The sequence below is a fragment of the Nicotiana tabacum genome, chromosome 1, assembly GCF_000715075.1.
Source record: "Nicotiana tabacum cultivar K326 chromosome 1, ASM71507v2, whole genome shotgun sequence".
Classification (NCBI taxonomy): domain Eukaryota; kingdom Viridiplantae; phylum Streptophyta; class Magnoliopsida; order Solanales; family Solanaceae; genus Nicotiana; species Nicotiana tabacum.
In genome coordinates, this window is record NC_134080.1 from 126,683,516 (window position 1) to 126,698,290 (window position 14,775).

Here is a 14,775-nt window from a genome sequence, read left to right on the forward strand (position 1 = left end):
CCCGATGAATTTCTTGAAAAACTTTCAAAAAATTGTCAAGATCCGAGCTCTCTAGGTTAAAATATATAATAAAAGCCTAAATCTCGTATTTATAGTGCACCTCTCGGATTCCCATTTCCTCTGACCGCCAAAAATCACCACCCCAGTGTTCACTCCTCTGTGGTCGCAAAAAAGTAGCGCGGTCCGCGCTTCTGGTGGCTGCACAGACAGGCCTTAGTATTTTGGCCATAACGTTCTCTACAGATGTCCAAATGATAATTTCTTTACCTTTCTGGAAACTAAACACGAAGGGCTACAACTTCCGTTTTTAAATCATCTCAAAATTCCTTGTAGATCAAAATATATAGGCTTCCGAAGTCGGACCAGCGAATCTGCAGATCTGCCTGGAGCACCTCCGTGACCAAATTTACGCTGTCGCGCTCCCTATTCGGCCCTGAGCGAAAATTAAGCACCAGAACCATGCATGAGTTCCGGTAATGCCCGGACTCGCTCAAAACTCACCTGAAACACACCCGAGACTTCCGGAACCTCAACCAAATGTGTCATCAAGTCCTAAAATGTCATACCAACTCAATCGAGCTCTCGAAATCACCTCGAACAATAACAAAAACATGAATCGCACACCAATTCAAGTTTAATGGACTTGAAACCTCAAACTTTCACAACTGATGCCGAAACCTATCAAATCTCGTCTGAATGACCTCAAATTTTGTACACACGTCACAAATGACATTACGAGCCTACTCCAACCCCCGGAATTCTATTCCGACTCCGATATCAAATTTTCCATTGTCGGGCGGAAATCGCCAAATTTCCAATTTCGCCAATTCAAGCCTAGTTCTACCACGGACCTTCAAAACATAAACCGGGCGCGCTCCTAAGTCCAAAATCACCTAACGGAGCTAACAGAGTCGTCAAATAAAATTCGAGGTCAAATACTAAAAAGTCAAAACTTGGTCAAACCTTTCAAATTTAAAGCTTCAAGCTGAGAATCATTCTTCCATATCTATTCCGATTAACCTGAAAACCAAAACCGACAATTTACATGAGTCACAATACATCATACAGGGCTAGTCATGCCAGAGAACTGACGAGCGAAGTGCAAGTGCTCAAAATGACCAGTCGGATCGCTACAGTAGTACTTTTAGAGTATACTATCAACCATATAAAATATTAAAATATATAAACACCATCTTGGTGTACAACACTCAAAGTTGTCGATGGGTAAATAAACTAACGACGACTATGTATTGATTTCAATACTTAGCAAGGGCTCTATACAAATTCATGAGTGTGTAAGCTCAATTATTTCACCTTCACCTACTCTCCCCACTGTAGTGTTCTTCATCTGTTCTACTTTTATATCCCATTTATTTGTTTGCCTATATATTTTAAATGTTTTTTTTGAAAAGTTTTTTGACAAAATGTTTGTTTAGTGTCTGAATAATTCTAGGTTTTAACACGTTTTATTTTATTTAAATAAAAACACATAGAAAATGTGTTGAGACAGTCTTTAAATTAAAAGGTTTACTAAACAAACACAATTAAGAACAAAATTTACGAATTTTATAGTAGTAGTTTGCATAGACAAATAGCACATTAAAATTTAATAACTAATTTTATAATAATGTGAAAAGTAGATAATGGATTTTTGGCTAAAGGAATATATAAAAGGTCCAAAGATGTCATTTTTGAGGGTTTTGAGTTTTGACCACTATTTACAGTGTTTTAGACATATAATATATTATTTGGTAAAATATACACAAAGGGAAAAACTCGACTAAAAGCTTTGTCATATTATGATAAATATCACATTATAGTGGATGTCTACTCTTCTTTCTTGATCTTCATCTCAAATACTTAATGACATATTCAATGACATATTTTGTATGTTCAATGACATATTTTCTTCACTTTTTATGCCTATATAAAGATCTTGTAACAAATATAAAAATACACACAATTGAAGAAGAAAATCTCTTCCTTCTCTCTATCTCCATTTCTTGTTCATGTTTTACTAAATTGCTTTTATTTCCTTATTCCATATAGTTACTTTGAGTTATATTTCATAATACGTTATCAGCACGAGTCTCTAATATTTCATTTATATCATCATACCTACGACATTTCATATATGTCATGTTGATAGTTTGCTTATATTGTCTATTTTAGTCACATTATGTTTTTCACTAATGTTTTGGTCTTCTTCAACTTCTAAGTAAGCCACAAAATTAGGCATAAAAGTTGAAGTGTTAGCAGCAAAATTTCGTATGGTCTTTCCATATCTCGCCATGAAATGAAAAGGAGTTATATGCTAGTTTGGAGCGGATGAAACAAGGTAGGACCATCAGATGCTAATATTTGGTCCGTTAAATAACCTTTTAGTGGTTCTATAAATTATAACATAATTACTACAAAAGTTAGACATGTATATTAGGTAGATAATAATTACTGTTATATCCTAGAGGTCCCATGAAACTAAATTTCAAGCATGTTAGAGTTAAATACTGTTAATCTGGAAAAGGTGATTTTCTTATTCATAATAGTTATGTCACATGATCATGTTGGAGGAATGACCATATTACTTTAAGGATTTTAATATGTTAGTAATACTATGTTGAGATTTTATTCCGATTTTGTTTGGCTTCGTGATGTGATTCTATTGCTTCTTTGAGAAAGAAAAAATTTTGCGAGTGAAAAACTGTATACTTAGGTTTCTATTTTGGTAAAGGCAATATTTTTCGTTAATCTTTTGCTTTAGGCACAAGAAAAATAATGTCAATTATATTATGATCCATACTAATCTAATTAGATGCAACATGTTTTTTTATGTTGATAGTTGGCAAAGTGATATCATTATGTTTACTAGTCTATTTTGACATCTTCTGTTAACAGAATATGCTAGCAATAGTTATTACTCATGATTATTTGCTTTCTGAAATTGTATATTTAGTTATGTATTTCATTTCTTGTGTACATTTTATGTAATCATCATGCATTAATTTGCAGTAACACATCATATAGTAATAACGCTACATGGTGACTTTCTGTTTTGAAATATTTATATGTAAGATACTAGTACACGAGTTTGTACTCCATCATATTTTTGTTGATAATAGTTCTTATCATTTCTATTTACTTATTTGTGGCTACATAAAATTATGTTCCATTCCTAAAAGTGAATGAGACAATTTGTGATAAATATTATATGAGGGTAAGACGATGGGCTCAAGTCCCAACGCACCATAAAGATAAGACATTTAGTTTAAGTCCTGATGCTCCATGATGACAAGAGTTGGGTTTAAGTCCCAATTCATTATAGCCAACATGCCTTTATATGGGTAAGACATTGGGTTTGAGTTCCACTATACCATATTGATGATATATAATAACTAAAGAAAAATAATATATTTTTCATTAAAGGCATGAAGATTGTCCCACTTGATTTGCTCCATTCTTGAAGTAAATGTGGTGGCAGTGCATAATAAGTTTAAATAAAGACAAGTGGTTGAACAACGAACGTAGGCATTCCAAAGATCAAAATAATAATAATCATCACTATGATTATAAAAGGAGAACAATAAGGGTTCTCAAAATAGTCCTTCAAAATGTGAAAGCAATGTTTACCATCAAATTGGTATGAAAATAATAAAGCACGTCGTTGATTATGATTCATTCCTTGAAGAGAATGTGACTTATGATAAGCATTGAGAATGCAAACCCATTCCTAAAGTTGAATGTGGCAATATGTGATAAAAGCAATGAATAAAGACATGCAATTCATGATTATATGAATACCACACAACTCACCTCCAAAGGAGGTTTGAGTGAAATAAAGAGAATAAATATTATTGTGTGGTTACCTGAATATGTCATTGGTCGCGTACATGTGATATACCAAATATTATTTTGTCATGCCTTATAAAAGTTATTAAAGGCAAAATTAAAGCAAGAAATGATTTTGTTTATGATAATTTTGACCATGACAATTTATTATGATATAAGTTTCTCCGTGAATGAGACATTTACCATATGAATGGTATAATAAAAGATCTTGTAGTACAAAAGTTATTAAGAGCTCCAGAAAACTAATTTATTACTATCCGGATGAATAAAATTATTCATGACATTGATATTGTAAAGTCTCAAAAGAAACGTTTTGAGTTTCAAATGTATAAGTCAAAGTGGTTGGCATGTTGAGACTATAAATGAAAGGAAGATTGAATATCTTCATATTTCTATAATCACACCGGGTAAATATGAAAGGCTATCCGATTTTCTTTCTTTTTGTACTACAAAAATATAAGCATAATGATGGAATCATATGCCACAAGTAAACTAGAGGTTTAGTGAAACAAATATTAGTTGGCATAACCGGCTGACCATCCTGGTTCAATTATGATGCGAAAAATTAATTGAGAATTACATTGGCATATATTGAAGAATAGAAGATTCTTCAAGAATTATCTTGTGCTGCTTATTCTCATGATATACCAGTTAAGGTTGGGATTGAATCCCTTGATTTCTGGAACAAATAAAAGGTGATAAATATATGGGCTCAGTCACCTGCCATGTGGACCGTTTACTATTATATGATTTTAATAGATGCATCTATTCTATGGTCACATGTGCATTTGTTATCAACTTGTTGTTTGGATTTTGCAAGATTGCTTGCTCAAGTTATTAGAGCACAGTTCCAGAATATAAATTATGATGATTTATCTTAATAATATTGTTTTAAATCCAAGTTGGTTTAGTAGAAATTGTATGCCTCCAATTATAGCTAAATTATTGGTTATGAGAACAAAACTCCCTAAAACAAAATTTGGTATGAGATGTATTATTTACTATACAACAACACTTGTACTCATCTAGCCAAGTTATAAAAATTTCTCCCTATCGCAATCAGTTCAGAGTCAGGAACCCAATAATTTCTATATAAAAATATGGATGTGCTATATGATTTAATTATGCCACCAAAATGCACAAAGATGAGTTCTCAAAGAAGGTTGAGAAATGTGTTGGTGATCCCAACATTAGGGGGAGAAAATGGGCAGCTAAGAAAGTGATACGTGAAATGAATTATTATGAATACATATAGATCCTTGTACAAGAAAATATGAACTTGAAGTTCAAGTGATAATTTATTTACAAATATTGCCAGACGCATTTGCTGACCCAAAGCTAAATGTCATATTTCAGCTGCTAATGCTCCAAATGAAATGAAATCCATGAGGTACAGAGTCTATGGTACGCATAAAGTGTAACAGACCAATCGGTTCCAAAGATAAAACTTCTTGAAGAAGTAGAAGGGCAAATATTCAAAATGTTCATAATAAGGAGGCAAGTGCCCTGGAAGAGCACCATGACATAACATTTCATAAGACCTCATGGGAGAGGCTTAGATATCTGAAAATAATGAGATAAAGAGATCTCAATAAGTTATGTCTTTATTAGGTAATAATGGAACCGACATAAAGTGATCGTCGATGATATTGTTAATATAATGTAGCGCTCAATATTATTAATATTGACGAGGATCTTGAGCTCAAATCTGTCATGAAATTTGGATAGATAAATGATTGGCCAAAATAAAATTAAAAAAATACGCAATCAAGATTGATTTCACCTGAAAAATGTGAAGTTGGACGGATAGTCCAAACACCTAAAAGTATAAAGCCAGTGGAGGTATAAATGTATTCTTGTGCGAAGAAAGACAAGTCGATAGACATAAAAACGACTTGTGTCACAAGAAGATTTGTAAATATCCTGGCATTTCAGGTTTTAATCTGGTAATACATGAAAAACTTGATATGCATATAATGAAAATCATTGAAGGATTTAGATTGTTCTGAAGCATATTAAGGTTTCCAAGAATTTATTAAATAAATTTTCAATAATCCTTATACGGATTGAAACAATCAGGGCGCATGTGGTATAATCACCCAAGAGAGTACTTGTTGAAAGAAGTGTACAAGAATAATTCAATTTGTCCTTATGTCTTTATAAAAGGATCTGGATTTGAATTTGTTATAATCGCCGTGTATATCATTAGAACTCCCGGGGAGCTTCCTGAAGCAATAGACTGTTTAAAAAAAGAATTTGAAATGAAAGATCTTGTAAAGACAAAAATAAAATTTTGTCTTGATCTACAAATTGAGTATATGAAAGATGAAATTTTTGTCCATCAATCAGCATACACTGAAAAGATTTTAAAGTGATTCTATATGGATAAAGCACATCCATTGAGTACCCTGATGGTTGTGAGATCACTCGATATAAATAAAGATCCATTTAGACCTCATGAAAATAATGAAGAAACTCTTGGTCCTGAAGTATCATATCTTAGTGCAATTGATGTATCTTGCTAACACTACAAGACATGACATAACCTTTTCAGTTAATGTCTTAGCAAGATATAGCTCTGCTCCTACAAGGAGACATTGGAATGAAATCAAACATATATTGCATTATCTAAAAGGGACTACCGATGTGGGCTTATTTTATGGCAATGATTACAATCCCGGTCTTGTTGGTTATACCGATGCGGGGTATTTATCTGACACACACAAGGTTTAATCTCAAACATGCTATGTGTTTACATATGGAGGCACTGCCATATCTTGGATCTAATCATGTTGAGATAATTGCTATTCATGAAGAAAGTCGAGAATGTGTACGGTTGAGGTCTATAATACATCTTATTCAAGACAAAATGTGGTTTGAAGTGTTACAAACTACCTACAATTTTGTATGAAGACAATATAGCATGCATAACTCAAATTGAAGGGAGGATTCATAAAAGGAGCTAGGACAAAGCACATTTCACCAAAGTTATTTTTCATGATCTTCAAAAGAATGGTGATATCAATGTGCAACAGATTCGTTCAAGTGATAATATGGCTGATTTGTTCACCAAATCTCTACCGACGTCAACCTTAAAGAACCTAGTGTACAAGATTGGGATGTGAATGATCAAGGATGTGAATTGATGTTCTCATCAGGGGGAGTTAATACGCGTTGTACTCTTTTTCCCTTACAAGGTTTTGTCCCGCTGGGTTTTTCTTTGCAAGGTTTTTAACGAGGCAACCAAAAGGCGTATTTCTAAACATGTGTACTCTTTTTCCTTCATTAGGATTTTTTTCCCATAGGATTTTTTCCTAGTAAGGTTTTAACGAGGCACATTATCTATGGACATCCAAGGGGGAGTGTTATGATAAATATCACATTATAGTGGATGTCTACTCTTCTTCCATGATCTTCATCTCAAATGTTTAATGACATATTCAATGACATATTCCATGACATATTTTCTTCACTTTTTATGACTATATAAAAGCCTTGTAACAGATAGGAAAATACACACAATTGAAGAAGAAAATCTCTTCCTTCTCTCTATCTCCATTTCTTGTTCATGTTTTACTAAATTGCTTTTATTTCCTTGTTTCATATTGTTACTTTGAGTTATATTTCATAATATGTCATGATTTGTCTTATTCTTACCTTATCCTCATTTTTATTTAAGAAAAAGGGAAAAGGGAGAATAGAAGAAAATACTAACATATGCATGGACTAATGGCCCACATCAGTAGCTTTAATATAGACATATAATGATCACTTTTATAGCATGTTTGGCGAAGCTTCTCCAATGTCAAAAATACTTTTTTTTCTTTAAAAAAATTGAAGTGTTTGGCCAAGCTTTTAGAAGAAAAAGAATACTTTTAAGTAGAAGCAGAAGCAGTTTTGGGGAAGCAGAAAAAAGTACTTAGAAGCACATTTTTACGGCTTGGCCAAACACTAATTGCTGCTCAGAAGTACTTTTTAAATTAATTAGTCAAACAAAAATTGCTTCTCACCAAAAGAACTTTTGAGCACTTTTGAGAAAAAAATACTTCTCATAATAAGTTGATTTTAGAAGATTGACCAAACAGGCTACTAATAACTGTTATTTTCTGCATTGGAGAAAGTAAAGTTTATTTTTAGAGAGAAAAAGTAGTGAGAGATTGAAATTCTATTCATGTTAAGTCAAAGGGTACCTTTGTCTTATCACTCCCATTCTTGACATTCTTGACAATTTTTTTCCTGACAGAACGCTTTATTGTAAAAAAGGGGTGGGATAGTTACTTTTTAACATGATATTTAGTTTTTATTTAGTATTTTTAATGCTGAGCAAAAATAGCCACTATTTTATTAAAATTAATACGAAAAATATTTTTATTCTTTCTTCATGAGTGTTGTGTAAATATTAAGGACATGTTGTCCTTAACATTTACACTGCACATATGAAGTTAAGGACAGGATGTCCTAAAGTTTAACAATGGAAGGCGTAAATACAGGACACTTTGTCCTTAATATTTACACAACATTCATGAAGTTAAGGACACCATGTCCTTAATATTTATACAACACTCATAAAGTTAAGGATACTATGTCCTTAGCGTTTACCTGCACATATGAAGTTAAGGACATGAGGTCCTAATTTTTAACAACAGAAGGTACAAATACAAGTTAAGGACATTATATCCTTAACATTTACACTGCACACATGAAGTTAAGGATGTTATGTCCTTAACATTTACACTGCACATATGAAGTTAAGGACTGATGTCCTAAAGTTTAACAACGGAAGGCGCACATGATACTTTGTCCTTAATATTTACACAGCATTCATGAAGTTAAGGACACCATGTCCTTAACATTTACACTGTGCATATAAATTTAAGGACATTATGTCTTTAACATTTACATTGCACCCATGAAGTTAAGGAAGCCATGTCTTTAACATTTACACTACACATATGAAGTTAAGGACATGAAATCCTAAAGTTTAACAATGGAATGTGTAAATACAGGACACTTTGTCCTTAATATTTACACAACATTCATGAAGTTAAGGACACCATATCCTTAATATTTACATAACAACCATGTCTAGCACAGGGCTATTTCGTTCGGGCGGGTAAAAATTTATTAAGCACCGACTAAAGAGTAAATACATTTTAAACAGTGGCTAAAGAGTAAATATATTTTAAACAATGACTAAAGAGTAAAAACATCTCTAATTAATAGCTAACGGTGCACTTCCCCCTATTTATACTATGAAGAAAAAGACCATTATAGATGGCCAGATGGCCCATTCAAATTCCTAAAAGTTCCAAAAGGAACTCGAAGGACGCTTCAAATAGTCATTTGTGCAAATGGTGATTTGCACAAATAGGATCATTGGGTGCCGCAAATAATATTTATTTGAGCCATGTAAGAAAAATCTTAAAAATTAGCCTTCGGCCAGAAATTTGGGAAGCCCTTGTAGTAAATTGCCAAAATTTTCATATGGTGAGTTAGAATTTTCATATGGTGATTACCAGAATTTGCTATAAAATATGACAATCGCCAAAATTGTTCATATAGTGATCGCAGTAATTGCCATAAAATATGGCAATCGCCCGAATATTTCATATAGGAAAATTCTGGCTATTACCAGAAGCGCTTCCCAAAATTTTAGTTGGAGGCTATTTTCTAATACTTTTCTTACCATGGTCAAAATATTAATAATGATCCTAAAAAGGTCCACTTAGTGTAATTTCTCAAATTTATAACTATTTGATATTCTTAAAACTAATAAGTACCTACTATTATTTTTTAAAGTTTTGATGAATTCGTGTGAAACAACGTTCCCAGGATAGGCCATTTATACCAAAAAAGTTGAATTAGAACGCCTATGATAGTTGAGAATATTCTACTTTAACTATCAATACTTTGAAGAAGTATTCGTTTGGTGTATATTCTGTTTACTTAGCGCAATAAGAAATTGAATTATGTTCTCCTTGCATAATTTAATAAAATAGGTTATCAATTATGTACTATATAGATAAGCTAAAATTATTTTATTACATGCTAGAAAATAGTGATGTATGAATGCGACTCTTACATGCTTGCGAAGCATTGCTTAAATAATGTTTACATGACCATAACCAAGGGATGCTGCGTTGGTCATGGGTTGAATGAGATTGCTTCATTCTTAAGTCGTAACTAAATGTTTGGAGCTTAAGTCCTGAAATAGAGAAACTTTTAGTAGGAAGTCCGTTTCTTTTAACGAATCATACACAGTGGAATCTTAACTAGTTAGACAAGTGAATTTTGCACCTAATGACTTTTAGAAAAGAAAAAATGAAATACCGTACCATAACTAGTTTGGGCAAAAAAATCTAGAAACAAGATTGAACTGATTGAAGCTTCTGAAAGTAAACTAATAGGAGTATTGATAATTTCAATTGGGATATACTTTTGATCGAAGTAATTTTAAGAGAAAAAAGTTATATCAAACACTTTTTTCTTTTGAAAAATAATTGGTCACTGGTCGGAGTGTCCGCATTGGAAAGTTTGAGATTACACCTTTGGTACTTAATTCTATCAACTTTGGAGGTTATTAGTGTATAGGTCCAAATTTGACAACCACGGTAACGGATAAGCAAGACATAGGATGGGGTCGACTACAAAACAGCGACCGACGGTTGTGTGATAAAGGCCGACGATCAAAAGCGGGCAGTTAAGATAAAATAATAACAGTAACTTGAACTTAGAGAGAGACAGGAAGAATATTCCTTCGGATATTCTCTGTGTTGTATTTTTTAGGGTTTTTTGAGGATTGTCCCTTATAAATAGGAAGAGATAATGAACAATGAGAGGATCTGCCCTTTTGAGAACTAAGAAACACATTGTAAAGTCAAGAAAAAGATATACGAAGGAGTTGTCTTATTCACTTTATTCAAGCATATGTTATTCAACCTTCATCCATAAATCTCAAAGATTCCTCATTCATATCAACTGTATACCTCTTCACGTCATCAGAGGGAAGAGACACCCAATCACACAATCATTGGGTGACAGTTCCTTTACGCTATAATCATTGTCGTTTCTTGCATTTATTGCACATTTATGATATTACATTTTTCGTCTATCATAGTATACTGAACGCACTAATTAATGCTTTTAAATTCTTCCCACTATACAAGAATCTCGCTCTATTTGATCTAGAATTTATTAAGCTCAACTGAGATTTACCCCATTAATTTATTATTAATTGGTTTAGCATTTATTTACTCAAATAATTTGGCGTCGTCTGTGGGGAGATTTTAGTTGAAACTATAGTTCTTTCTAGATCATAAAAAAATACATTTCTTCCACGTTTTGCACAAACTAACGATGGCAGGAAAAGGAGATGCGAGACTGAAGGCGATAGCAGGCGTTACCACCAACATTCTGAACTCCATCAACGAAGATGACAGGGGAGATGACGAGAATGCGACACCAAACGGTACTCCTATGCGAAGCATTTCACCTCCCACTCATGAAAGCGTGACGGTTTCATGCGAAAAGGGAACCTCCACATCCACAGCCGAAGAAGCACAACCAGCAATGAAGAAACGACTAGAAGAGTGGTTGACAAGCACTCTAAGCAATATACTCGATAGACCTTCCCAAAGGGAAAGCGGCAACACCGCGCAAGCAGATATCGTAACAACTACTGGCGAGCAACCCCTTCCTCAAACAGGTAACACTTACCCCACTATAGATACAGGTAACGATGTGCTCGCAGCCGTCCTAAAGAAAATGGAAGAAATGAAAATGAAAATAAGGCGCTCCGCGACCAGATGAAAAATCATCAAAAAATGGTCGACAAGATACCAGGTGCCCCAAAGTTACTACCAAAACGAGACGTTGGTCAATTTATCGAGCAACCGTACAGCGAAAAAGCGGCTCCATATGCCATTCCCAAAACCTTCAAAATGCCACTGTACCTGAAGATATACGATGGTACTATAGATCCAGTAGATCATATCGTCCACTACGCTATAGCGGTGAAGGGAAACGATCTCTCGAAGGAGCAAGTAACATCGGTACTACTAAAAACGTTCGGTGAAACCCTAACAGAGGGAGCCCTAACCTGGTATTCACAACTACCAGCGCGGTCAATAACAACGTTCGAGGAAATGGCCGACAAGTTTGTCATTGCCCATGTAGGGGATAAGAAGGCGGAAGCCAGGGTGAATGACATATTCGCTATTAGGCAATCACCTGGCGAGAGAATCATGGACTTCCTCTCCCGATTTAACAGGGTGAGAATGAGCCTACCAAATGTATCAGAAGGGATGGCGGTAGCGGCCTTCCAGAACGAGCTGAGCAGGAACGGGTCGAGAGCAACCAGAAAATTATTAAGCAGGCTCATGAAATACCCTCCCACCACCTGGGAAGAAATCCACAATGCCTATTGTGCCGAGGTGAGAGCCGACGAGGATGATCTTAATGGTCCAATCCAATGGCTAACATTGGTTCAAGCAGAATCGAGAAGGGATCGTCATAATGATGGTCGAAGGGATCAGTCGGGCCCCCGTCTCAACCGAGAAAGACATCAACCCTACGTCAGAACAGCCGTCCTACCACCTCCTCGACATATGGAAGGGCCGCCTAGGCCGTACACTGGGTCTCAGCGAAACGAAAGAGGTATGCCTCCACTCTTATCCGCTCACAATTTTTGTGTTTCCCCTTCAGAAATAGTGTATGCACTAGAGAAGCTCGACACGAATGTGAAACGGCCAAAAAAGATGAAGTCTGACCCAAATATTAGGAAGTCAAACGCCCTCTCTGAATTTCACCAAGAACGAGGTTACAAAACCGAGGATTGCATAGGTCTGCGACAAGAGGTAGTGAGAATGTTAAACCAAGGGCACTTGAAAAAACTGATGAGCGATCGCGGACGAGCCAACTTTGCCCGCAGACGCGAACTACCCCAGGGACCTCCAAAGCCGCCCTCTCCAGCTCGCACTATCCAAATGATCATCGGTGGAGGCGACGAAGCAACGATCAACCATGTGAAGTTCACCACCATGCATAAATTTAAACGGTCGATGACCCACGAACGGTACGACGAGTTTGGAGACAGTATCATCTTCGATAAGTCAGATATCGACGATTTGACTTTCCCTCATTTCGATGCTCTTGTTATTACTTTACGTATCTTAGACACTGATGTAAGAAGAATAATGGTAGATGATGGAAGTGGCGCATGTATTATCCACCCTCGAGTCCTCGCACAAATAAGACTCGAGGACAAGATAATACTGCGTTGCATAACACTAACAGGTTTTAACAATGCAGTTGAGCGAACCTCCGGGGAGATAACGCTACCCGTTTTGGCTGGGGGTGTCACCTTGGAAACAATATTCCATGTCATGAACCAAGACACAACTTACAACGCCATCATAGGGTGGCCCTGGATACACGCCATGAGGGCCATCCCGTCGAGCCTCTACCAGGTAATCAAGTTCCCTACTCCATGGGGAATATTCAGTATTATGGGCGAGCAACGCACCGCCCAAGAATGCTATCACATCGCCCAGGACTGCACGTACACCCAATAGATGAAGGGAGCGGACGCAGAGGCATAATAATTACCACAGTTGGGGACTGGACTCAACCTACAAACAGATGTCATCAAGGACCCTGACATCGTAGAAGTAGTCGAATAAACGGTAGAAGATCTCCATCCCTTCCAACTAAACAACAACGACAGCAGTAAAAAGGCTTACATCGGGCATAAACTCTCAGAACCAGGTAAATTTCTTAAGTTTTTAATTGACAACGCCGATCTGTTTACTTTCTCCCATGCAGATATGTCGGGCATCTCAAAAGACGTGGCCACACACAAGTTGAACGTCGATCCACTTTATCCGCCAGTACGTCAAATAAGAAGGAAATTCAATACTGCAATCAACGAGGCCGTAAGGGACGAAGTGGAAAAGCTCCTCGCCAACGGTTCCATCCGAGAATCAAAATAATCCCAATGGGTCGCTAACGTAGTCATGGTAAAAAAGAAAAACGGAAAATGGCGGATATGCGTTGATTTCACAGACCTAAACAGGGCGTGCCCAAAAGACTCCTTCCCATTGTCGCACATCGACCCGCTCATCGACGCCACAGCATGACACGAGTTGCTAAGCTTCTTGGATGTCTACTCAGGCTACAACTAAATCCTCATGGAGGAAGAGGACCAAGAGAAAAATACCTTCATCACTCATCAAGGAACGTACTGCTATAAAGTCATGCCGTTTGGGTTGAAGAACGCAGGAGCAACGTACCAAAGGTTGGTCACCAAGATGTTCAAAGATCAACTCGGCAAAACAATGGAAGTCTACATCGATGACATGCTGGTTAAATCAAAAAGAAAAGAAGACGACATCGATCACCTGAAGGAATCCTTTGGTATACTAAGGCGGTACGACATGAAACTAAACCCCCAAAAATGCGCCTTCTGCATAACCTCGGGAAAATTTCTCAGTTTCTTGGTATCACAAAGAGGCATCGAGGTCAATCCAGATCAAATCAAAGCCATTGAAGGGATACCTGAGGTGTTGACCAGTAAGAAACAGGTGCAAAAATTGACTGGCCGTATAGACGCTCTGTCAAGATTCGTCTCGCGGTCATCCGACAGATGCCACAAATTCTTCAACGTGTTAAAAAAAGATAACGGGCTCCAATGGAATTTAGAATGTGTCGATGCCTTGAGAGAACTAAAGGAGTACTTGTCCTCGCCCCCACTACTCGCCAAAGCAAAGCCCGACGAGCGCCTCCTAGGTATTTGGCCATCTCAGAAGTCGCGGTAAGTGAGGTGCTGGTCCACGAGAACAAAGGTACACAATCTTCGATTTATTATATTAGCAAAACCCTGGTCGATGCCAAAACGAGGTACCCCCACCTCGAGAAGTTGGCCTTAGCACT

The 14,775-nt window shown here is 36.2% G+C and overlaps 1 protein-coding gene across 1 annotated transcript; it reads left to right on the top strand.

Annotated features, from left to right (window-relative positions):
- Positions 1-11,669: 11,669 nt before the first annotated feature.
- Positions 11,670-13,835, top strand: LOC107789242 (uncharacterized). The gene is made up of 3 exons (XM_016611016.2): positions 11,670-12,501; positions 12,550-13,065; positions 13,669-13,835. Exons 1-3 carry the CDS (start codon positions 11,670-11,672, stop codon positions 13,833-13,835), a joined length of 1,515 nt encoding a protein of 504 aa, XP_016466502.2.
- The last annotated feature ends 940 nt before the right edge of the window (positions 13,836-14,775 follow it).